The 27,213-nt window shown below is 37.2% G+C and overlaps 1 protein-coding gene across 7 annotated transcripts in view; it reads left to right on the forward strand.

Annotated features, from left to right (window-relative positions):
* The window catches only part of SOCS5 (suppressor of cytokine signaling 5), a 47,395-nt gene extending 24,823 nt beyond the window's left edge, over positions 1-22,572 (forward strand). For 6 of the 7 annotated variants that reach the window (XM_070429148.1, XM_070429153.1, XM_070429147.1 and 3 more), the window contains one exon: positions 18,100-22,572. In XM_070429148.1, coding sequence (XP_070285249.1) covers positions 18,112-19,722 — 1,611 coding nt within the window. In that variant the 5' untranslated portion in view covers positions 18,100-18,111 and the 3' untranslated portion in view covers positions 19,723-22,572. Of the gene's footprint in view, positions 1-9,430; positions 9,452-18,099 lie in introns of all 7 variants that reach the window. The other variant, XM_070429151.1, reaches the window with a different exon arrangement.
* Positions 22,573-27,213: the final 4,641 nt, after the last annotated feature.

A 27,213-nucleotide genomic window follows, 5' to 3' on the forward strand; every position in this document is an offset into this window, starting at 1 on the left:
TCTTATATACACACATATACAGACATATGTATATATGTCAATATGTAGTCTTTTGTGTCTGACTTATTTTTGTGCCATTCATTCATTTGTGTATAACATTTCATTTCTAATCCATTGTACACATACTATCCTACTATATGAATATACCATAATTTGTGTATTCTGTTCTGTTTCATAATATTGAAAAACTCTGCTATGACCGTTATTGTATATTTTTCTTGGTGTGCATGGGTATCAGTATCTCAAGATCTAAATTTATGAGTGGAATTGCTGGATCATAGTAAATTTATATTTTCCATTTACAGCATAATACCAAATTGTCTGCTAAAGTGGTTATACCAATTTATTCTCAACCAACAGAATATGAGCATTCCTGTTGTTTTACATTCTCACTATCACTTGGTATTGACAAACTTAAATATTTTGGGCAAGAGAATGGTGTCTCTTTTGGTTTTATGAAGGAGGATGAGCCCCTTTTTAATATTTGGGTTTCATCTTGTGATGTGCCTATTAAAGCCTTTACCCACTTGGTTATCTGGTCTGTTCTTACTTATTTTTAGGAGTTCTTTGTATTTTCTGGATATTAGTCTCTTAATCAATATTGTGTGCTGAGAATTTTGTTTCCTACCCTGTGTTTTTGATAACTAGTATAGTTTCTAATTTTAATGTAATGTAATATATCATTCTTTCCCCTTATAGATCATACTTTTTAAATATTCCACTAGAGATTTGTCCTAGGTACTTAGCAGCACTGATGCTATTGCAAATGGTACATATTTTTTACATATCATTTTCTCCTTGTTGCTGACATAATAGATATTTTATATACTGACTAGTCGCCTGGTGCACGAATTCATGCACATTGAAAGGAAATTAATTAGAAGAAATATTTTAATATCGTTATTTGCCCTTTCTCTATAATAGAAGTGTCAACCAAATTCACTATCAACAATAACAGATGGGAACACACACATGTGATTGGCACCAGCGAGAGTTTTATATGTATCGCGCATGCACGAGTCAACTTAGCCTTTTATAGATATAGAGCATACTTGCTTAATTAAACCTGCTTTCTGATTTAGCTGAACTTTTTCCAGCCCAGTGAAGCACCCCAACTTCTCTTTCAGGTAATTGTCAGCAACATAGCAGTAAATATCAACACAAAGCAGATTATTATTGTAGATCACGCAGGGAGAACAAAGGGTAAAATATTTAACTGCAGCAGTATTTGACTATATTCTGCACAGTGAGAAAACCTGAAGTCATTTTCAAGGTTCACCATTTCTTCTTTTCAGTCGGGTAAGGTTTCTAAACTTTCTAAATCTCCATTTTCCAGCTAATGAAAAAAAGTAGGATTCCACCAAGTCTCCTATCTACCTACTCCAGGACTTCTGTGAGAATCAAATGAGCTGAGGCACAGGAAAACGCTTCGCACACATTTGGTTATAGTGTAAAGTGTTTGCACCTGGCTCTAAAGCAAGTCGTGTTCCTGGGCTGAAGAAACTGCAAGGAGGCTAGTTGTCACTAGGGCAGGGGTGGGTAACCCCTGGCACGCGTGCCAAACATGGCATGCCAGTAACTTTTGCTGGCACGCAAAACCCTCTCTTATAATCTCTCATTTACAATTTTTTTCTTAATATCGACTTCTTTATTTTTCAGATAAATTCAGTGTAGGTGCATCTTAGATAAATAAATAATTTTACATAACAAGTTATCTTAAAGACCATAGACATGGATTGACGAGAAAGGGGAAGAGCAATTTCTATGCCTCTGCCTTAACTCTCCCTGCCTTCCTAGATCCAGCCAGTGTTTTGGTTTCATCCACATATGCTTATGAAGCTCTGTTCTCAGTGATGAATTTTGTTAAGTCTCGTAATAGGAGTAGCCTGATGGATGAAAGTAGTAGCTCGTGCATATCTCTGAAGGTCACGAAATATAAACCTGATGTAAAATCTCTGTCATCAGTGATGCAGCAGCAAAAGTCCCACTGATAATATCAAACGGAATCATAAAGTTTTCTGTCGGACTATCAGTGTACATGTATACATTAAAAAATAAATGTATTTTTCATCATCATATACTGTGTTTTTGTCACTCGAATGAATTTTATTATTTCTTCAAGGTTCTTCACATACGTACACCTTAAGAGATATCAAGTAGGCGTAACATGTTCTCAAAAAATTAGGGTTGGCACGCAGAAGAATTTTGAGTCAGAGATTTTGCTGGTTTTGGCATGCACTCACAAAAAGGTTGCCCACCCCTGCACTAGGGGGAGGAAGCCAGGTGTTGCTGTGTGTCATCATTACCCCGGACAGCGGGGAAGGACACTTAGCATATTAGCCTTTTATATATATATAGACTAGAGGCCCGGTCCACGAAATTCGTGCACTTGGGGGGTGAAGGGGGTCCCTCAGCCCGGCCTGTGCCCTCTCGCAGTCCGGGAGCCCTCGGGGGATATCTGACTGACGGCTTAGGCACACTCCCCGCAGGGAGCAGGCCTAAGCCAGCAGTTGGACATCATTAGCGCTGCTGCACTTGCCAGCTGTGAGCCCAGCTTCTGGCTGAGCGGCGCTCCCCCTGTGGGAGCGCACTGACTACCAGGGGGCAGCTCCTGCGTTAAGCAGGATTGGGCCGAAACTGGCTCTCCAACATCCCCCAAGGGGTCTTGGATTGCGAGAGGGCACAGGCCAGGCTGAGGGACCCCACCGGTGCACGATCAGGGCCGGGGAGGGATGCGGGAGGGCTCCAGGGCATGTCCGGTCCATCTTGCTCAGTCCCAATCGGCCGGACCCCAGCAGCAAGCTAACCTACTGGTCGGGGTGTCTGCCCTCTGGTGGTCAGTGCACGTCAAAGCGACTGGTCAGCCGTCTGCTCCCTGGTGGTCAGTGCACATCATAGCGAGTGGTTGAGCGGCCTTAGCATATCATTAGCATATTACACTTTGATTGGTTGAACGGATGACCAGACACTTAGCATATTAGGCTTTTATTATATAGGATTTATATCTACCAACTTTCCAAATTCATATCATTCTAATCATTTTTTGGTAGATCATTGTGGATTTTTGAAATGCACAATTATTTTATCCAGAAATAATAACTGCTTGTTCCTCCCAAAGCTATAGAGATAAAATTAATCACTGCCTTTTATTTCTTTACTTGCCTTATTCTGCTGACTAGAATCTTTATTACAATGTAGAGTAGAAGTGATGATAATAAGCATCTTGTCTTATTCCGGTCTCAGCATTTCATCAAGGATGAGGTTAGCTATCATTTTTTAGAAATGTTCTTTATTAAGTTGGGAAATGTTTAGTTTTCACTCTTAGTTTGCTAAATATTTTCTTAACAAATGGATGTTGAATTTTATTAAATGCTTTTTCTATATGTCATGAGCTACATATTTTTTGTTCTGTAACTATCAGTATGATGAATTATACTAATTGATTTTCTAATGTTAATGCAACCTTGTATTCCTAAGATATGTCTAACTTGACCATTTTTATATACTGTTAGATTCAGCTTGCTAATATTTTGTTTAAAAAACTTATATCTATACTCATGACTGAGATTGGCTTGTATCCTTTTTTGTCAAAGTTTCCTTGTTAAACTTTGGTGTTAGGTTATATTAGCCAAATAAAATATATTGGAGAATGTTTCTCTCTGAAAGAGCTTGTGTAAGATTGGAATATTTTGTTTTTCCTTAAATAATGATAGAATTCACCAATGAAGTAATTTGGGTCCAAGGTTTTCTTTTTGGAAAGAATTTGACTACTGATACTTTTATCTCCTGTGGACTCTTGTTTTCAGTCATGTCTTCTGTGTACTTGTATTTGAATGTGCCTCCTGCTTATTGTCCTTAAAATTACTTGTGAGTATTCTTTGAGGCCTAGAATGAAAATGTCTTCCTTCAGTGTGGGTTTATCTTTCCTTTTTTAAAGATATGTAAAGGTATTCCTAACCGAGGAATATTTTAAAAGAATTTCACAGCTTGAAGTTCCCTGGATTAGGAGTCCATGCAAACCCAGACTGCAAACTCTACCTAAGCTGGTCTGACTTCTTAGGGATCTATATCCTCAGATGTTTTACCCGTCATTCTTTTTTTCTCACTTCTCCCTGGGCTAAAACAACCTTCTCTTCAGTCTCCTGGGAGTGGGATTTAGGGTTTGGTTTTAGTTATTGTTTATCTTTGATTGAGATTATAGCCCCTTGGGATCCTGGTTTAATGTGTTAAAGAGTTCTCTTGGACTCTCCACCTTTTGAGGAATCTGTACTTTGAAATTTGTTCCCCTAATCCTGTGAGGTCACTGAAATCAAAGACTTAACTTGTTGAACTCTACCTGCAAATGCCCTCTGGGTCATTGTCTTTAGGGGGTTCTTATTATATCTCTGGGTTCCAAATTGTCCCTAGAATTTGGTCTGACTGTTTCCCACCATCTTGTCAGCTTTTTATTTTAAGCTATTTTGGGACTTTTTGGATCTAAGGACTTTTAATTGTTTTCAGCAAGGAGGTTGGTCTGAAAAATCCTAGACTACCAGAAATGGTAGTCTTCTTGTTATTTTTCTCCACTTACTCTTCTGTTTACCATTTTTTCTTCAGCTTCCATGTTAATGACTTAGTTTCACAACATTTGTATATTGAGCACCTAATTCATATATATATATATTGAACATTTAATATGTACCAAGCATGGCACAAGACAAAGTCCCTTTTTTCTTGAAACTAACATTGTAGTAAATTCTGGATTGCCTGGAAACTTGAAGCACAATAGGACAGAAGTTTCCAAACTGATCCACAGAGCATTAATGTCCTGTGAAATCTTAATAAGTTTGCCATTGTCAAGTAAGGTTGAGAAATAATGCTGAGGAGGATATCCTTTTCAGAGAGCTAAGGCATTAACTTACTTGAACTGAAACCTTTATTTGTAGAATACTTCTTAATATCTTGTAGAATAGAATTCCAGGGAACATTATTTATGAACTGGTAGAGTAGGACCAAAGTATTAAACATCTCTATATTACATATTGTCACAGAGTAATTTCAGCTCCTGCTTTCCCATAGTCATGTCTAAAGGGAACGTTTGCTGAGGGAGTAAAACAAGGCAGATGTGCTCCACATTATGAATGACCTTCCCTTACTTGGCCATAGGTGGCTGGAAGATGTAGGTATCCACATCAAAGATGCCAGTCACAGGTGGGCTAGCACAACAAGTTTTGTCCAAATGGGAACAACTGAACCAATCAGGTTCTCACAGATCTCATTGGCTGGTTAAAGAAATATAGCTCTTGCTCTTAATTTTCTGTATGGATGTATTCAGGATTAACAAGTAAGGGGGGAGTGGTGGTTACTATAAGGATCCACATAATGAGGCAAATCAGATACCAAGTTGCGGAGTCTAGAATGTGGACCCAACAGACTCCTGCTGCTTGGTTCCCTAGGGCAACTGTGGGACCTGGTCAGACTCTCAGTTCCAGTATCCTTGAAGCCTAAGCCCACTTATGTTACTGATTTTGTTCTTGGATTTCAATGAGAATTCTTCTTTCCCACCAAATTCATACTTATAACCAGTACTTTTCCCCCACCACACACACCTACATTTGCCAACCCAAGTGAGTGTCAGTACCCAGCAAGGAGAAGAGACTGATGCATAAGGAAAGAGTTGAATTCATAAGAGACTGATGTGTAAGAGTTGAATTCATATCAGAGTGCTACTTTTTGATTAACAAGTAGAAAACATCTATATATATAAAAGCCTAACTGACCGTTATGACTGAACGACCGGAACAACTGACCGACCAGTTGCTATAAGCACTGACCACCAGGGGGCAGACATTTAATGCGGGAGCTCCCCCCTGGTGGTCAGTGTGCTCCCACAGCCAACCTCCCGCAACCAGTCAACCTCCCATGGTCCCTCTCCCCAGCCGGTCCCTACCCCCGGCCCACTGGCCAACCTCCCGCAGTCCCTCCCCCAGCCAGTGGCCAACATCCCGTGTTCCCTTCCCCTCCCATCCCTCCCCCGGTCTGGCAGGCCCCGATCAGCCCTGATCTCCGGCCAGTCCTAGGGACCCCACCCCTTGCACAAATTCATGCATGGGGCCTCTAGTTTCTATAATAATGGAATACCCACCATTCTTACCACTGCTTTTTTCCTCCGTCTTTATTACATTTTGGAAACTAAGCTCAGCTGTACTAGAAGTGTTAATGTTATATGCCTTCACACAATCTATTTCTGTTGGTTATCCTATAAATAGTATCTCCATATGCCAAAGAATGTGCATTTCTTACTATTGGTACTCTTTTGGAAAATAAGGTTGCCATTCTTACTTCCCAATCCAATGTGACTTTACTCATACCCAATACTGTTTGAGAAAATCAGGCTGGCTCCAGTGGATATCTTTGTAATTTGCTATTTCTTTCTCCATTGATTGTGTTCATCTACCCCTCTAATCCCCCATTTCCTTGTGCTGCTTTTCTTCTACCTTTCCTTAAATGGTCTTTTTAAATACTTCATTACTTATTTCTTCTGCATTTTACACATAATTTGGGGTTTATAATATGAAAATAGATTGGTCTTTTTCAAGATCTTCCTTTTTAAATAGCATTTTTTTCCAACTAGGAAATTAATACATTTAAATGTAGTATTTTGGAAAATACAGAAAAGAAAAAATGAAATTACAATAATCAAAAACCACCCAAGATAACCACAGTGGTATTTCCTAGCCATATCTTTTTATGAAAGTATATGTTTGTATATGTATATGTGTTGAGGTCAATTACACATACTGTTTTAAACTATATTCATTTAACATCATGAATATTTCCAGAAAATTAAATGCTTCCAGAAACATGGTTTTTAATGTCTTTCTATTATTCTAGCATATAAAAGTATCAGTTTATTTAACTAATCCTCTATTAAATGAACAATACAGTTCTTGCCAAATTTTGCTAATATAACTAATGCTATATTATACTTAAATATAGCATTATATATAAATCTTTGTGTTGTTAAATGACTCTTATATATAAATCTTTGTGTTGTTAAATGACTATTTTTTTGGAACAAATTTCCAATTGTAAAATCTTGGGTCAAAAGGTGCACATATTTTTAAAGCTTTAATACATATATAAAATTTCCTTCTTAAATTGCTCAATTCATCTTTGAAACTATTTAAATCCTCACCCGAGGTTCTTTTTTTCCATTGATTTCCTAGAGGAAGTGGAAGGGAGGGAGAAGAGCGGGTGAGAGAGAGAGAGAAATGTCAGTGTGAAAGAAACACATTGATTGGTTGCCTTCAGTCCATGGGCCGATGCTCAAACCATTGAGCAAAACCGGCCAGGACACTTTTCTTTACATTTAAAAGTAGCCTCCCTTGAGGTGGGGGGTAAAGGCAGGACTAATTCATCAATAATCTCTCCCTAGCCATAAAACAGCTTTGTTTTGTTGCTACTAGTACCAACATGTAGCTTCTCCGCCTTGGATTGGTTGTATAACAGAAACTACCACTTTTGAGACCCTATTATATACTCAGCTATTATTACCTAATCATAATGTCATGTTATCCTCCTAAAAACCATTAAAAAGAGGGGTAATTTTTCCTATTTTTAGATGGAAAGGCTGAGACTTAGATTTCACACAGCTAGTGAGTGCTTGATTTTTATTTTAGGGCCCTCGGAAGCTAAAGCACATGTTCCTTGTGTTCCATTCAGTCTGCCAATAGTACTGGCCAGATAAGAAACATTTCAGTTAATGGTACACTCATTAGTATATTACATAAGATACTTTCTTCACAGAAAATGAAGCATAACTTATTAGGACTTTATGTTTCACTGGTGTACAACATCTATGTGGTAAAATTTAAATTGTGGCAGTGTTTTTATAGACTAAAAAGAAATTTTGAAGAAAATAAAGAATGAGAACTGTTTTCCTGGATCTTTCCCAGTACTGTACAGATTAGCTATGCTTAGTTTAGGTTGTAGATGAGCTGTAGCTTCAACTGCTAAGGAACATTGAAATCCCCATAAAGTTTCTCAGGAAATAACATAGAAGTTCAAATGATTACTAGAACTTACAGTCTGGCAGATATTGTACATAGGACAATATTAACATTTGGGGCATAACCCACAAGAAATGAAAGGGAGAATTATCTTTAAAGGAAAGTTAGCTAAAGTTTTATGCTAGATACTGCTGATACCATTTTTAAAGCCACTGTCTTAAGTGTCTCCTATGAGCCAAAGGCTTTATAGTTAACTAGAGGCCCAATGCACAAAATTCGTGCAAGAATAGGCCTTCCTTCCCCCAGCTGCCAGCACCGGCTTCCCTCTGGCACCCGGTTCCCAGGCTTCCCTCCAGTCCCAGCTTCATCCAAAAGGTCATCTGGAAGGACGTCTGGTCTAATTAGCATATTACGCTTTTATTATAATAGATGGTTATTATTCCTCATAACCAATCTATGAGGTAGTATTGTTATCTTTGTTTTACCAAGAGACAAAGTTAACCTCAGAAATGTGAAGAAATACATTCGAGTTCACAATATTCTTAAGTGGTAAAGCTGGAGTTCAGCCTCCTCTCCTCGCTGTCCCATGGACTGTCTCAATATGCTTATGCCCTAAGCAAAGCACATGCAGTGTTTCTGCAAGTGATTTGGGCTTAAGAATGGGATTTTTGAGGCCTGGAGCACCTCCAACATGACACTGGAAGTTAGAACTATGTGAGTAAAATTTAAGAAACAAATTTTAGATACTTACTTTTATTAGAAAAAAAAACCACCCTTAGGTTATCACTCTTGGGGGGTATTAATGCAGAATCTGTATAACACTGTGACTCTTAATTTGATTTTATGTCCTCTTTCTTTTTTCTTTTTAAAAATGGACTACTATATTTTTCTTAATATGCAGAAAGAAATATAAGTACTTCTTGAACTTCATTCCTTGAATTAAGCATATGGCTTCAAACACATTCTTAACTGACCATGTGGTTAAAAGTAGTATTTGAGCAAAGAAATAGAACTTAGTCATATAGATCCATTAGTTAGAATAATCAGAACATTTCTGAGTGGTATACAAGTTCTACACAAAAAAAATGACTTTCATAATAGGTAAGCATAGAGTATAGACACCAAAATATCCGCGGTAGGCTGTGAATATAGTTTTTACTCTGGACTCTTGGTCAGAGTATTGTTTCATACATTATAATAAAATGAAACAAGCCAGGCCTGGTTGGTGTGTTCAGTGGTTAAAGCATCAGCCTGCACACTAAAGTGTCAAGGGTTCAATTCCCAGTCAAGGGCACATAGCTGGGTTGCAGGTTCAATCCCTAACCCTGGTCAGGGTGCATGCAGGAGGCAACCAATCAATGTGTCTCTCTCACATCAATGTTTCTCTCTTTTCTCTCTCCCCCTCCCTTTTTCCCCTCCCTTCCACTCTCTCTCAAAAGTAACGGAAAAAATATCCTCAGGTAAGGATTACCCAAAACAACAACAACAACAAAAGAAACCATTAATGTTCTTTTGAGTGTGCATGTGCTACCTTCCAAATTTTAGTATCAGTTTCATCTTTTTTTGTTCCCTGCCATAGTTGAAAATATATAGAAATGATGTATTTGTTGAGGTTTTAAAGAACTTATTAATAACCCTACTCAGAGTTAGAGTTGTTAATATACAGTTCTAAAACTGATTCAAGAAGAGGTAGAAAACCTGAATAGATTAATAATAATGAAAGAAACTTAATTCTAGATTACTATTAATTTTTCAATTGTATCAGTTTCTATATATATATATATAAAATTGAGATAATTTTTACTCATAGGATTGTTGGGAGAAGTATATTATATCAGTGCCTGGCACATGCTTAGCATTCAATAATGTAAATTGTCATCATAGCCATCATTACCATTGTTATTTTCTTTTTTCAGCTTTCCAGTGTTTGTCTGTTTTATTGTTTACTTCAAATACTCTTGGGTTTATTGATCAATTTAAAAGATATAGCTGTCAAAGGTTTCCTCTTTTACTAGTCTGATGCCATTTCTGACATAGCTAACTAAAAAAAAGTAAAAACACTATTCAATAAATGAGAAGGGATATAGTCACAGACATGATATACATTTTTAATTATAAAAGAAGATTACATATAGCTTTTTACATAAAAGAGTATGTATGGAAAGATGTCCACCAAAATAGTGACAGTGGTTGACTCTGGGTGGTGGGATTACAGATGAGGGTTAGACTTTTATTTGGCATGAGGGTTAGACTTTTATTTGGTATGTTTATTTCTTAGAGTATTGTTTCCCCAAATTGTTTTCTAGAATAAACATTTGTTTTAGTAAATGTAATATCGAAGGCTTTATGATATACTTTATCAGAAGTAAAATCTGTTGGAGAGAGTTAATAAATTCAATTTAGAAAATGCTACAGAAAATGCTGTAGGTAAATCTGTTCTGCTACTTGTTTTTGTACAACCCCAGAGCTAAGAATGGATTTACATTTTTAAATGGTTGGCGGGAATAATCAGGAGAAGAATATTTTGTGACACTGGAAATTATATGACATTTGGATTTCTATGACCATAATAAAGTTTTATTGACAAACAGTTATGCTTATTCACTTACATATTATCTATGTGCATTCAGGCTACAATGGCAAAGTTCAATAGTTTCCAGAGAATGCATGCCCACAAACCCCAAGATATTTACTTACTATATGGCCCTTTTCAGAAAAAGTTTGCTGACCTCTGTATTACATTAGAAAACCAGTTTATCTTAATATTTTTTTTCTGGTTGTTGGTTTGTTTCTTTTAAACTTTGCCTGCTTTAGGGTAACCATCTAGTCTAGAATAAGTGCCAAGTTGAAGAGTAAGAGTGTTTTTGATAAATATTGCCAAATTGCTGTACAGGAAAAAAATGCAAAATATTAATATGCTATTTTCTAAATAGTCTGTAACTTTTAGTTTTGAATTCCTTTTTTACCTAAGAGTTATGTGTCGTAAGTGTTTCCCTCCACGTCCTGCGTGGTTCAGGGTTCGGGTCTGGAAGTGGAGCCGCACACAAATGAAATAGAAAAGACACAAGATAATTTGGGAATATTGGGGGACCAGGCGAGCAAGTCCAACTCAGGGAGAAGGACTTTCACTGTGCTCAGGCCTCACCAAGCTTTTATAGTGAGAGGTAAACAAGGTAGTGGTTACCATAGTTACACAGTTCTTGTGAGTTTCACTTGTTTTGACCATGGTTACACTTCCTGCACTTCCTCATCCCATTAGCTCCCCAGATAAGATCTAGGGAGTGTTATAAGGTCAAGCCTAATTATGCTGAGAGGACTGTGCCCTCTAAGCTAGGACTTGTTTGTGACTTTGCCAGCAGGTCAGTCTGAGGCTTTAACCCTATATCAGTTTCCCACAGTTATGAGAACTTTTTATTTTTCTGGTGGCTTTTTTTGTATAATACTTGGTTATTAATTCCCATAGTGGTCAAAACGTGGCCTATATAGTTTTTTAAATTTTATTATGCAATGTATCATATACAGGAACAGGTGTATAAAATGTAACTGCAGTTTAAAGAATAGTTAATAAGTAAAAACCATGTCCCCATTACTATAAGAAATAAAAAATCACCTGTGTTCTCAAAGCTTCTTGAGTGCCTCTCCCTGATTCCATATCCCTTCCCCAAATAGGTAGCCATTTCCTTGCTTTTTATATTTTCATTATGTATGTATGTATACCTAAACAATATATTTTGGGGTTTTCCAGTTTAAAAGGTAAATGAATTCATAATGTATATATCATCTGTATGATTTATTTCTCTAAGCACAATGTTTTTGAGATTCATGTGTATAGATGCGGGTCACTGTAGTTTATCATCCCTGCTATATAGTAATCCATTATATGAACATACATTGAGGGACTAATGAGGCTTTACTTAGATATCTCAATGACAGTCTTAACTGTAGCATTTTCTAAATTGAATTTATTAACTCTCTCCAACCCCTCACTTGCCAAAATTGCTCTATCTATTGTGTTTCCCATCTCAGAAATAACAAAATAGCATCTCTACCCACCTATTTTCACAAGTGAGAAACTTGGCATTGGTTGTTTTCGTTTTTCTGTGTATTTTTAAATTGATTTTAGAGAGAGAAGAAGGGAAAAGGATAGAGAGATAGAAACATCAATGACAGAGAAACATCGATTGGCTTGCCCCTCCCCTACTGGGGATCAAGCCCAAAACCCAGGAATGTGCCCTGATTGGGAATCATCTGGTGACCTAATGGTGCATGGGTTGACGCTCAACTACTAAGCCACACCATTCAGGCTTGGCATTCATTTTTGATACCACTCTCTTCTTCATTACCTTTTACCAACCAGTTATTAATCCTGTAGATTTGACTTCTAAACATTTCAAATCCACCTCATAGCACACATAAATTAGTTACTAAAATTCTGTGGCACACCAAAAAATATATTTTTTGCTGATCTGACCAAAAAAATAGGTATAATTTTGATTCACACTGGATGGCTATTATTATATTAGCTATTGTCATATTTTTATTTGACAATATAAGAGGACAGTGCCCCTAACTAAATAGTCAGGTATTGCATGTTTTGAAAATTCCTGTGACGCACCAGTTGAAAATCATTGTATAAATGATTAAATTACATATAAATGTTATGTATATTCCAATAAAACTCTGAGGTTGAATTATATCAGTAATTTTATATGGTTGAACATATTGAATAACAGTATAAGAGATAAATAGGCATCCAGTTATATTTTTCTAAAAATTATTGAAATGCCACCAAAATACCAATTAAAAGTTGAAACTCTTAAACTGTCTCCTGTACTCTGAATTTGGCACAGAAATACTTTCCTTAATCATGTGTCCCAATTTTTGTTACTTGAAACTGAAGGACTTTCTGTTGGGAAGGTATTACCATGACTAAGTAGTATAGATAGACTAAACAGTAGACAGAGAATTTGAGTTGAGTCATATTATTCCTCTTTAACCATTGTGGCATGCCATGTAGTCTTAAAACTTGCTGAATTAATTTATTTCTAATAAAGTGTGGATTGAGTTCCATTAAAATGAACTCCTGGAAACTATTTTAATTATTTTGTTTTGTGGGAATTTTGTAATAGATATAACTTGGCATTAAGAGGGCCATTGACTGTAATCTTTAATATTTTATGTACGTAAATTTTTCTAGTAATGGAATTTGACCTATCATTTTCCATAATTCTGGTTTATAGCTTATCCTGTTAAATATCGTTTTTCAACAAAAGCTGTTTTTGAAAATGGCATTATAAAACCAGTTTTAAATTCTGATTATCCTTGGAGGAAGAAATGAGTTTTTAGAAATTTGTTTTGGTTAGTTTTAAGGATAGCTATACAGGAGTGGAAATGGAAAGATTGTAATGAACGAGTGACTTTTATTCCAGAATCAATACAGTTTAAATTTAACACTTTTTTAGCTATGTGTAACGTTATATAAAGTAATAGAGTTGTAATTTAGGTTTCAAAGGGTTTCAGCTAAAAATATTTCCTAAAATTTAACAACAAAACAAAAGAACCGCAAAACTGACATTGTAAATATTAAGATAGTTGAAATGCAGGCCCTGGCCCAGTAGCTCAGTTGGTTAGAGTGTCGTCCACATTCACCAAGGTTGCAGGTTTGATCCCTCAGGGCACATACAAGAAACAACCAATGAATGCATAAATAAGTGTAGCAACAACTTGATATTTCTCTCTCTCTCTCAAATCAGTAAATAAATAAATAAATAAATAATTTAATAAAAACCTTCTCCTGAGAATGTCAAGGCAAAAACATTAAAAAAAAAAAATAGTTGTGCCCTGACCGGTTTGGCTCAGTGGATAGAGTGTCGGCCTGCGGACTGAAGGGTCCCGGGTTCGATTCCGGCCAAGGGCATGTACCTTGGTTGCGGGCACATCCCCAGTGGGGGGTGTGCAGGAGGCAGCTGGTCGATGTTTCTCTCTCATCGATGTTTCTAGCTCTCTGTCCCTCTCCCTTCCTCTCTGCAGAAAATCAATAAAATAAATATTTAAAAAAAAAATAGTTGAAATGCCTGTCTGATTCTTACATGGACTCTTCTATGAATCATTATCAGCATTTTTTTTTTAATTCCCAGTATTACAGCCGCCCACATAGCATTTCCCACATCAAGAAAAATTCCACTTTCTATCCCCAAAGGGTGTGGAAGCATAATAGTCTCTCTTTAAATTAGAGTATTTTGTCACGATGTAATCTATCAACACTATTCAGATTAGAAATAGAGAAATCACTAAGTTTCATGCTCTATTTATAAACTGAACCAAAGTTTCAGTATTGGAAACTGCCTTTTGTAACCTGGCAAGTACAGTCTCACTCGGTTATTCAACTTATAAACAGCTGTATAGGGAGATAAGTGGTTTTAAGTTTGGTTGCTTTCTAAAACAGTCATTTTTCAAGTATAATTTGCTTGTCAAAGAAATATTTTTAGATAGCTACAAAATTTATGTTGTAAACATGGAGAAAAGAGACTCTGACTTCTTGAATATTGCTATTCTAATGTCTATCATGGTATGGTTTGTAATCTTACATACTGTAGACCTGGGTCATTAAACTTTCTGTAAAGGGCGAGGTGGAAAATATTTTAGGTTTTGCAGGCTACATGTGGTTTCTGTCAATAATCTTTGTGGGTTTTTTGTTGTTATTTAGTAATCCCTTTAAAAATGTAAAAAACATTCTTAGCCAGGCTCCATACAGAAATAGGCCAGAGGCCATATTTTGTCCTCAGGCTATATAGTTTGCTGACCCCTGCTCTAAATCAGTACTGTCCAGAAGAAATATAATTTGAACCATATGTGTAATTTTAAATTTTTTAGTAACCACATTGAAAAAGTAAAAAGCAGATGAAATTAATTTTAATGATATATTTAACCAATTAAATCCATGCTATTATTTCAGTAGGTGACACTAGCCAAATTTCAGGAACTCAGTAACCACATGTATTAGATAGCACAACAGTATACCAGAGCTACCCAAAGTATGGGCTGTGAATTGATGCCAAAAAGATGATAAGTTAGGTATAGAAATTAAAAGCAAGCATTTAAAATATTTTATAGCAATTTGACAGTTATTTTTATGTCTGTTCAATCTAATAATGTACTTGCATTTCATGTCTTTTTTACATTTCCTATTCCCAGTAATTTATTATTCTTATATCTTACAAAAGTGTCAGTGCTCTAGATGGTCTCTCCTAGGATTCTATAGGCCTCTTGAATACATGACAAAAATAAAAAAGATGAGAAATAGTGATGAGATTGTGGCACATAGTTTATTTAGTATTGTTCACACCCTACTTTAGAGCATTGTCCTTTTTTTTTTTTTAACCCTCACCTGAGGATATTTTTTCCATTGATTTTTAGAGAGAATGGAAGGGAAGGAGAGAAGAAGGAGGGAAAAAGAACACATAGATGTAAGAGAGAGAGACATCAATTGGTTGCCTCCTGCACATGCCCACTAAAACTAAAGCAATAAAAAAAGCATAAGGGATAAATTCAGAAGCAAAAAACAAATGAGAGAAGATAAAAAATAGGCCTAATTGGTGAAGTTTTTGGTAAAAGCAGGTCACTAGAAATTAACAGAACTGAGAATGGCGATCTAAGTGCCTGCAAAATGAGTATGTTAGAAAGGAGCAAACCAATTTACACTGCTGGCTCAGAAATTAGAGAAACCAGCTACTTCAGAGGGTAAGGATGAAGTATAGAGCGGAAAACGTGTGGTTGAAAGTGTATGCATCAGGCTCCCACGTGTCAATCTTCACCCTCAGTAGCCAGGAGATCACCATTCCTTTACCTTAGATGAAACTAGAGGTTAGAGCTGGGAAAATTTAATCAAGAGGTTCAGATATAGCTGGAGCTGGGACAGCTTTAATAAATAAGGCCACCTTTGAAAAAACAGGGACTTAAGGTTGAGGTTAAGACTCCATTATTCTCTTGCCCTGTTCTCAGAACATGGCAGTCAGGTATATATCGGGGTTGACAAAAGTAGGCTTACAGTTGTGAGTACTCAAAGCAGTTTATTCTTATGTATTCAGTAATTATTTTATTTATTATTATTATTATTATTATTATTAACCTACTTTTGCTCACCCCTGTATGCTCTAGAGAAGAGATTGGAGCATTTGTCTCTGGGATGAGCCAGCCAGCAGACAGACTTACAGATACTGACTTTTGGGGATAAAAAAACAACTCATTGCCTCATTACCTTGTAGTAAAACCAATCAGTTGGCAAACAACTCTCCCATGTAGACAGAGCTTCTGATTAGCATGTTAGTCCTGATGGATAGCCAGGGCTCATCAGACAGAACTTAAGAAGAAAACAGTACTGAGAAGAAACAGATAAAAATATTTAAAATGTTAAAATATTTAAAATTTTTTGTATCCTTAGTGAAATGAGATATTACAGACAAGAAATTAAAATAGGATACTATTAAAAAGAACATTCAGAGAGCCCTATCCGTTTGGCTCAGTGGATAGAGCGTCAGCCTGTGGGCTAATGGGTACCAGGTTTGATTCCTGTCAAGGGCACATGCCTGGGTTGCTATCCCCAGTAGGAGGCATGCAGGAGGCAACCCATCAATGATTCTCTCTCATCATTGATGTTTCTGTCTCTCTCCCTTTCCCTTCCTCTCTGAAATCAATAATATATATATATTTAAAGAAGAAGAAGAACAGAGAACAAGAAAATTGTTTTGGAAATTAAAACTGTGATAGAAAAATTGTAACTGAACTAGAAATGTTGGAAAGTGACGCCAAAGAAATCTACCAGACAGTAGAAAAGGAAAGGAAATACAATATTGAAAAGAAAACATGATAAAAGATGAACCTAAGAGTTCTAGTATCTAATAAAAAGGACTTTCAGGAGAGAGGGAGGGGGCAGTGGGAAGGACATGGAAAGGCCCCAGCTCAATGAATGTAAAAAAAAAAAAAAGGGGGGGGGGGGCCACTCGAAGGATAAAGAACAACTGTAATTTTTCATGAAATAAAAACAGGCCACATAAGAAGATTGGGAATTAGTATGATGTGGACTTTTTGACAGCCCCACTAGAACAGTGAAGTAATGCCCTAAAATTCTGAGGACAAATCATTTTCCACCTAGAATTTTATCAGTCAGTTCAGGTTTTTCCATTTCTTCCAGTGTTGACTTTTAGGTTACTGAATAAGACAGTGTACCTGTTAATATTGTAGTCTTAAAATAATTTATTTGTAAAATGCCATAAACTGCTTTAGATGTTTATAAAGGAGCAAGAATAAAGAAGCCAAATTGCATATTTTTGTTTTTATTTTGTTAATTATTAAAGTATAAAATTTTTTTATTGCTCTATTTCTTCTAAGCTCTTCCAGGATTGAGACTTGTGAAGCTTAAAGATATCTTTTCACTTAAACCTAAATATTGTATTCTCTTTCCTTCCTCTTATTTTTCTTTCTACTCAGACTGCTTCTTCAAAATCATGGATAAAATAAGATACATTGTAGGGTGGAGAGGGAAGATATAAAATTTTTACAAGTGATTAACCTGTAAGCTTTAGATTGCTAGGTCAGTGGAGTAGTAGTTGGTAAGTGAAATTGGGAAGATTGCTACTTAAAGATTTTTAACTAATTTTAATATTTACATAAATGTGGTCCTGCTTATAACTTTTGAGAAATTGAATCATATATGTTTCAAAATACAGAATACGTTTTCCCTTTTCATATTTCAGGCAAGTACCTAAATTATTCAAAGTAAGGCAACAATCAATGTCATAATGAAATTAGATTGATACATGGGAAAAAGAAACCAGAGTTTAATTGAAAGTGTTTCTTTCCTTTCCCCCGAGTCCTGAGTATGTTATCTGAAAGGAAATGGGAAGTGAGGACTAGCTTGAATGCAGTGCCACAAAGGGCCTGGTGACCTTACAGCTACCTAGCAGAATGTCTGTCCTATCACTTTAGTAATGGAAGGCGGACTCTTGACCAGTATTGCTGAAATTTCCAAAGAGAAGGGGAGTGGGTTCTGCCTTTTCTGTTTCACACACCACTTTAACTTATTTTTCTCCTTTCCCTGTTTTGTCTTTAGGTCCTATAATCAATGGATAAAGTGGGGAAAATGTGGAATAACTTCAAATACAGGTGTCAGAATCTCTTTAGTCATGAGGGAGGAAGCCGTAGTGAAAATGTGGACATGAACTCCAACAGATGTTTGTCTGTCAGAGAGAAAAGCATCAGTATAGGAGACTCAGCGCCTCAGCAACAAAGCAGTCCCTTAAGAGAAAATGTTGCCTTACAACTGGGATTAAGCCCTTCAAAGAATTCTTCAAGGAGAAACCCAAACTGTGCCACTGAAATTCCTCAGATTGTTGAAATAAGCATTGAAAAGGATAACGACTCGTGTGTCACCACAGGATCAAGACTTGCAAGAAGAGATTCCTACTCTCGACATGCTCCGTGGGGTGGGAAGAAGAAACATTCCTGTTCTACAAAGACTCAAAGTTCACTGGATACTGATAAAAAGTTTGGTAGAACTCGAAGTGCACTTCAGAGGAGAGAGAGGCGATACGGCGTAAGCTCCGTACATGACATGGACAGTGTTTCCAGCAGAACTGTAGGAAGTCGCTCTCTGAGACAGAGGTTGCAGGATACTGTGGGCTTGTGTTTTCCTATGAGAACTTACAACAAGCAGTCAAAGCCTCTCTTTTCTAATAAAAGAAAAATACACCTTTCTGAATTAATGCTTGAGAAATGTCCTTTTCCTGCTGGCTCAGATTTAGCCCAAAAATGGCATTTGATTAAACAGCATACAGCCCCTGTGAGCCCACATTCAACATTTTTTGATACATTTGATCCATCCTTGGTTTCTACAGAAGATGAAGAAGATAGGCTTAGAGAGAGAAGGCGGCTTAGTATTGAAGAAGGGGTTGACCCCCCTCCCAATGCACAAATACATACATTTGAAGCCACTGCGCAGGTTAATCCCTTATATAAACTGGGACCAAAGTTAGCTCCTGGGATGACTGAAATAAGTGGGGACAGTTCTGCAATTCCACAAGCTAATTGTGACTCAGAAGAGGACACAACCACGCTGTGTTTGCAGTCACGTAGGCAGAAGCAACGTCAGGTATCTGGAGACAGCCATGCCCACGTCAGCAGACAGGGAGCTTGGAAAGTCCATACACAGATTGATTATATACACTGCCTCGTGCCTGATCTGCTTCAGATTACAGGCAATCCCTGTTACTGGGGAGTGATGGACCGTTATGAAGCAGAAGCCCTTCTTGAAGGGAAACCTGAAGGCACATTTTTGCTCAGGGACTCTGCACAAGAGGACTACCTCTTCTCTGTGAGCTTCCGTCGCTACAACAGATCCCTGCACGCCCGAATTGAACAGTGGAATCACAACTTTAGCTTTGATGCCCACGACCCATGTGTATTTCACTCCACCACTGTAACAGGACTTTTGGAACATTATAAAGATCCCAGTTCTTGCATGTTTTTTGAACCGTTGCTTACTATCTCACTAAATAGGACTTTCCCTTTTAGCTTGCAGTATATCTGCCGTGCAGTAATCTGCAGATGCACTACGTACGATGGAATTGATGGGCTCCCTTTACCATCAATGTTGCAGGATTTTCTAAAAGAGTATCATTATAAACAAAAAGTTAGAGTTCGCTGGTTAGAACGAGAACCAGTCAAGGCAAAGTAAATTCTCCTGTCCTATATCTGCTTTTATGTGCATCAGACAGTACACCTATAGCAAGCACACATATCAGTGTTAGGTTTTTTTCAGTACAGTATGTAAGCTTAGTGTCAGTATCTGTCAGAAGTGTTAGTATCTGTCAGATGCGATCTGCTGTTACTCAGAAAAACATGGTCGCTATTGAGACAACAGAAGATAGAACTGCAGGTGTTCAGTAAGGCTACAAATATAGTTTGCCGAATTAGCTGTTTGGTTTTTAATGGCTGAAGTAATTGAATGAGGCAATTCTGAGGCATTTGCTATGAAGAATTCTATTTCTTACTAAAGAACAAATTGTTAATATTGGATGAGTATTTCAACAGTGTGATTAATGTTTGAAATTATTATTTTTTCTAAGAATTTTTTTATAACCTTCCAAAAGTAGTGATGTTTGTAGTTACTATAAATCAAGCTTTGGAAATCCAAAAATAAAGACTGCCTTCCTTTTAGAAAAAATTAAAAAATAAATGCAATTTTCTGGCCACAAGGGCATAGTGCAGTTACTTAAGTGTTGATATTGTTTATAGTTAGTCTTTTTCTCTTCTGCAAAAGGTACTGTTAAGTAAACCAGTTTTTCTAAATAGTAGTTCTTAAAATTTCAGACTTATAAAGTTTGTAGGAGAATTTTATTTAAAGGCCTTAGGTGTTAATTTTTTTAATGAGTGCTTTAACTTAAAACATATTGGGAATAGCTGCTGCAATTTAGTCCTTTGTATGATGTTTAAAGTTGACATATGCACTCTAATTGTTGATTTATTAATGTTGGATTTTTTCCTATGCCCATGACAAGTTTGTGAACCATGAAGAAAATGAGACTAGAAGATGCCCAAACAAGTCAGAAATAATAACTACAGTGATTGCTGATGTTGAGGTTATTGTTAAACTGCAATAATTTGGATGGCAGTATTTATCTCTTTGTTGTAAATGCTCATAGCTGAATTGCTTAAAGTACAATTTATAGAATTTCAATGGAATTGAATTTCATTTTTAATGGAAAATCTGAAATCTAAGTTGCAGATTTAAAAGGTACTGTACAACCATTGTATCTGTAAATAACTTTACTTAGCACCTTTTTGTCACTTAGAATAGTATGCAATACTACTTGAGTGAGCTATTTTGGAAGTAATACCAAGTTCTAGTGTTTGCTTCTTAGCATTGAACTGAACTTACAGTTCTGTCCTAGACATTTTGCACTAAAAGTAGTGGAATCCATTCTTGTGTCGTTTTGTCCATGTGCTCTGTACCACTGGTGAGTGCTCCTTAGTTCCCTTACCTGCTGCTACAGAAAGTTATTTTACATGATGGCTTGTTGCCAAGGCTACAAAAAAGAAAAGCTATATTTGTATGCAACACTAACCCTTTGACTGCTAATGTATGTTTCTCTGCTTGCTGTGCCTTGTTATGGCTGCTTTTTTGTGCTAATAAAGTATGTTTGGTGTTCTCCTTGTATATCTACTGTTTTATACATTTGCAACAATTTCTCTTGTAAATGGAATGGATTGGGGTTTTTAAATAAGCTTTACCTGACAACCTACTATAGTCAATGCAGAATTACTGTACAGTCTAATACTGACTTATTCTGACTAAACCAACTCTAAATGTAATGCTATACATCTTTCCAATCATCACATATACTGTGCAACACTATAGTTACTGCAAATTACTGTGCAGTTTAGATTATAACAAAAGGAACAGAGAAATATTGATTAAACCTGTTGATTTCTCTGCTTTTATGTGAAAAATAGAAACTGTCAATGACATGTCATAGTAAATAAGTATTTCTAGCCTCCCACTGCACCAGAAGCAGGTTAAAAGAAGTCTTATGAACTAATACATCAGCGCCATTTATTGGTTTGGGGACCATTTTAATTAACAAATGCCCAAAATATAGAACTTTAACCAAAGATTTATCTATTTTAAAGCAAAATGGGAATTGAAGGAACTTAATAATTCCTGTTATTCCTAATAGAAGTCCCTGAAGAACATATACCAAAGTGTTTGAGAACTTCATCCAAACCTACTTTACAGCATTATGTGCAATTAAGTTGTTATGACATAATTATATTGCATAATCGTTGGGTTCATTTTCTTGAGCTTATCATGTACCTGGGAAATAAACCTCTTGGAAATGAAAAGTTCTTACTGCTTTTTGGAGACAGACTATTTGTGCAAGCAAGATCTTGTTTTAAAGAGGTAACTTGAAACTCTAAGAAAGCACTTCATATTTTATATGCTTGTAGCAAATCAATGTTCTAATTGTAGTTTTCTAGAAAGTATTAATGCATTTATGTATTTCAGAACTTTAAATGTTAAATGGAAATTGTTTTAAATGTGTAAATATTTGAGTTTCTGTAAGCATGTATACACTGTGCTAAAAGTCACTTATGTTTCAGTTTGTGTGTAATATTAATATGCAACTTTTGGTTTAAAATTTTTTTCTTGAAATATTAGTGGCTTACATTTTAAAAAAGAAAAATCACCAGCATGAAATTACACCGAAGTCTATATTCACTGTGTCTTTTTCTGAATCCCATTGTAGTCTGTCAACTAAATTTGTGTTTTCATGGTCTTTTTGAAGTGTATTTTAATACAAACCAGGAAATTCTTTAGAAGTTTAGACACATCTTCATAGTGAAGTAATTAACCCAAAGACAGATGACTCTGATTCATATATATTCTCATTCTTTCACTCACTCATTCACTTGTTCATTTATTCTCTCTGTATATGCATATATGTACACAGACATACATACATTTGTGGTGTTAATATTACTTTAGACAATATTGCCATCTGATTTTAAGTCATTTAGAGGCCTTATTCCGTATATATGTGCGTATACATGTGTGTGTACATATATATAGATATGTGTATGTGTATATATATATATACACATACACATACACATACATATATATATATATATATACACATACATATATATATATATATATATATATGCCAAGCGACCAGAATGCCAGAACAACTGGTTGTTTTGACGCACACTGCGGCCCCATTCAGCCCACCCCGATCAGGGGCGGGGCCAGCTGGCCGACCGCCCACAGCGCCTTCCCCCAGCCAGGCCAGCCCCAATCAGCCTCAATTGGGGCAAGCCGGCCGGACCCCACCCATGCACGAATTTGTACACCAGGCCTCTAGTGTGTGTGTATTTCTTGTATCATTCAAATTTGATTATCTACACCTACAGTTTAGTCTTGCTACTCTTAGTCTTTTTTGTAATACAATCACCATACAAAGATAATGCTTTTATTAGTATTTTCTTTTCTGGCTAAACACAGTAAAAAAAAATGAAAAAGAAATAGCTTGGTTTAAATACAGTTATTAACAGTCATAATTAAATTGATATTTCTTAGACAAAAATTTAGCCCAAGTAATTATACCTCATAACTGATCCGTTTTCTTAAGGTCTATTAGAAGGTTTATATAAGATTTATAATGGATTGAACCATAAAAATTGATACTTCTGAGCTTCATTTTGACAAAATTCAAAGCTTATGAACCTTTTTATTTGACATTTTAACCTGGTTGCTATTAATTTTTTAAAATATATTTTTATTGATTTCAGAGAGGGGGAGAGATTGAAACATCAATGATCAGAATCATTGATCAGCTGCTTCCTGCACACCTCCTACTGGGGACCTCCCCAGCAACCCAGGCATGTGCCTTTGACCAGAATCGAACCCAGGACCTTTCAGTCCCCAGGCCGATGCTCTATCCACTGAGCCAAACCGGATAGGGCGAACTGTTCATTTTTATCCCAAGCTTCCTTTGCTCCCTGGCACTAAACAGTCATTTGATAAGTTTAATTGAGATTGGTCTTAAATCACTTATTTCGATAGCTGTAAAATTGCTTTTAGGTGAAGGGAAAGAGGCTATGAGTGAGTCAGGACTCTATTCCTCTGTGGGAGTGTGTTCACACAGGGAAAATTACACCAGTTCGTTCACTTGTTCTGCACACCAACACAGTTTTACTATATGAAATTAGATAAAGATGCACACAAAAGGCTGACTTAAAGGTGAGAAGAGTTCCCAAAGAGGACAAGACTGCTTGGTTGTATGCACAAAAACTACAGTACCAATGAGGCTCAGGTTTTGTTTCATATTTTTTTTGCAACTGCTGATACAGAACAGACTTTCTAAATAGTATGGTGTACAAGAGTTTGGGATGGGATTTTTGTGGGAAGTGGTTGGTTGGTTGGTGCTTGCCATTGGAAAGTACGGTTCAGTTGGAACAACTCTATTGGTGCCCGGAAGCTTGATTGAACATTTAGACTCTTCAGCCATTCATTCAACAAATACTCAGTGCCAGTCACCATTTTAGGTGATGGGTCTACATTGGGCTATAAGACAAAGTTATAGGGTCACTGGGGAATGGTGACCTTGAGCAGTGAGAGGAGAATGACCAAAGAAAAGAGCATTTTGATGAAAGAAAAAATCTCAAGTCAAGAATGAGCTTATATATTGAGAAAGAAAATGCTACCAAGTCTGGAGTCCAGTGAGAGGGTGGCAGGGGGTTGGGAGGAGAGTAGTAGGTGCTAACATTGTAGAGATTGTCAAGGGCCTAACCAATGAGGGCTATGAATCCATAGTAAGGAATTTTTATTTTATTCTGAATATGTTGGTAAGCCATTGGAGGATTGTAAGTAGGGGAGTGACATGTTCTGCTTTTTATTCCTTTGGTACATGGAGAACAAGCTATAGTGGGGCAAAATAAGGGAGACAGCTTTTGTTTTCTATACACATCTTTATTTTAACATTAAAAGAACCACACACTCATTCTGACAGCCTTACCAGCCTTCACTACCCAATAAGTCACGCACACACACTCAGGTACTTGGAAAGTTACTGCACATTTCTTGCTCTGATCGAGTGAAGGCAAAGGGGCCACTGTGCCCACAATCTCAGTTCACCTTCCATAAGGATACCTTCCTGGAAACGGGCTGTGGGGCAGCTGCTCTTGAACCTTGCTCCAGATTATGAAACCAGTGAAGGTAGCACAATTCTCATGGCTACTTTTACTTCAGAGTGTCATGTTTATTGAAGTGAAACTTTTTAAATAGGTAAGAGAAGGTGGGAGCCTGGACTGGGGTAGTAGTCATAGGGAGAAGTCAGATTCATGATGTCTTTTGGTGGTAAAGCTAAAAGGATTTGGTGATGGATTCGATGTGAAGAAGAAATCAGACACCAATTTTTCACCTGAGCAAGAATGGTGATGCCAGCAGCTAAGATTTCAGAAAACCAGTGAAGGAGCAAATTTGAGGGTATCTTCGATATGCTGAGTTTTGAAGTTCTTACCCCAACGTAGACACTGAGTAGGCAATTGGATGTATGAATGTAGACTTAGGGGGAAAGTAAAATCTGGGGAGTCACTAGATAGATAGTATTTAAAACCAGAGGACAGGAGGGCAACAGCTAGGGGTTTTGCATGGAGTAAAGCATTTCTTTGGGGGAAGTAATTATGGCAATATTTATCTTTGGACAATTCAAAGATTCTGCAAAATTAAGTGTGTTTTTTAAGCCAACTACTTTTAATAGGAGACTTTCCTTTCAAAAAAATTTAGAGTACTGGAATCATAACCTTACACTCAATTTTAACACTTTATCCATGTCAAATTTGGTTGTCATGCCTTCCGTGTCAAGTTTACTTGGTATTTTTAGTACAAATTCTTATGTGAGAGATACAAGTTCATTATGGAATATTTAGAAAGTACTGAAAGTATAAATCAGTACCAAAAAGAAAAAAACACCTCCATATTATCTCTTTCTCTACTGTCACCAACTCCAGTCCTCCCCCTCCCAACTCCCATTTTGTAGTCTTCCAGTAGTAACTGTTATTAACATTTATTCCCTTCCAGTATTTTCCATGCATTTTAACAGTTAAAAGATCAAAATTTATAAACTACTAGAGGCCCGGTGCACGAATTCGTGCACGGGTGGGGTCCAGCCAGACGGCCGGGGGGAGAGGACACAGGAGGTTGGCCGGCCGGCCCCGCCCCCATTGGGCCAGTTGGCAGGCCGCAGTGTGCATCATAGCAAACTGTCATTCTGGTCATTCCGATCATTCCAATCGTTATGGTCGCTTGGTTTTTAGATATTAACATACAGAGATGAGAAGAGGCTTAAACCTCGAATAACTTTTAGAGAGTATACTCAGATGTGCTCCAAATTATTCGGTGGTTAGAAGAACTGAGATTGCAAAGGCCTAATCACTGGTGCTTTCTTGAAGTAAAGTTTCAGTAGAAGATGAAAACCCTCACATCACAGAATATAAACTAGTTGAGAACACGGGCAAAAATATCCTATATAGTAAAAGCCTAATATGCTAAGTGTCCGGTCATCCGGTGACCGGTCGACTGTTCAACCAATCAAAGCTAATGATATGCTAAGGCCGCTCAACTGCATGCTATGATGTGCACTGACCACCAGGGGGCAGACGCTCTGACCAGTAGGTTAGCTTGCTGCTGGGGTCTGGCTGATCGGCACTGAGCGAGATGGGCCGGACACGCCCTGGAGCCCTCCCACGGTACCTCCCCAGCCCGATCGTGCACTGGTGGGGTCCCTCGGCCTGGCCTGTGCCCTCTCATAATCCAAGACCACTCGGGGGGTGTCGGAGAGCCAATTTCAGCCCAATCCCGCAGGCCACTACCCTCAGGAGGGCGCCAGACGCAGGGCTCATGGCTGGTGAACATTGCTGCAGCAGCTTGAGCCTCTCTTGATCGGGACTGATTGGGCACGAGCCTGTGGCAGGTGCAGTGGGGCCAGGATGAGCGGGAGCAGTAGGTAGGAGCTGCAGGCAGTGTTAGACTGCCGGTTTAGGCCCGATTCCCCGCAGGCCACCCAGAGGGGACCCACCCGTGCATGAATTCATGCACTGGACCTCTAGCAAAAGTATAATGATGCAAATATATGGAAATAGACCAAGCAAAAGTAATTAAGCAAAAACTGGTTGCATGCTTGATATGGAAAAACAGAAACGTGAGTAGAAGCAGGGTGATTTGGTGTCTTGGATTTGTTTCATCACAAGAATGTCTAAGAATTTGACTTAGCAGAAGATGGAGAAGTAAGATGGGGACATACAGTGGTAAGTAGCATGCATTTGGATCAGAGTCTATAACGACTCACTGCAAAATAAAAGCTGAATGCTTTTTAAATTTTTGTCTTTTATCATAAAAGCGAAAATCTTCTTTGGATATATTTCAGTTAGCAAAAACAGGTACTACTGTAGGTCTCATAAAAGCAAAGTGGTGTAATATGAATATCTGAAAATACCTGTATTTAAAATAACCCAGAGTTAAATCTTTTAATAAAAGTAAAAGATTGGTAACATGCCATATCTGAGACATTTAAAAGTTGTTTCAGAGTAAATTTCCTACAAAAAATATAAATGTTCTGCCTGAATAACCAGAATGCAGGGCCCTGGGGTGATAAAATCAAATGAA

Source organism: Myotis yumanensis, unplaced genomic scaffold (genome assembly GCF_028538775.1).
Source record: "Myotis yumanensis isolate MYYU_CA2020_CCGP unplaced genomic scaffold, mMyoYum1.0.hap1 SCAF_11, whole genome shotgun sequence".
Taxonomy (NCBI): Eukaryota; Metazoa; Chordata; class Mammalia; order Chiroptera; family Vespertilionidae; genus Myotis; species Myotis yumanensis.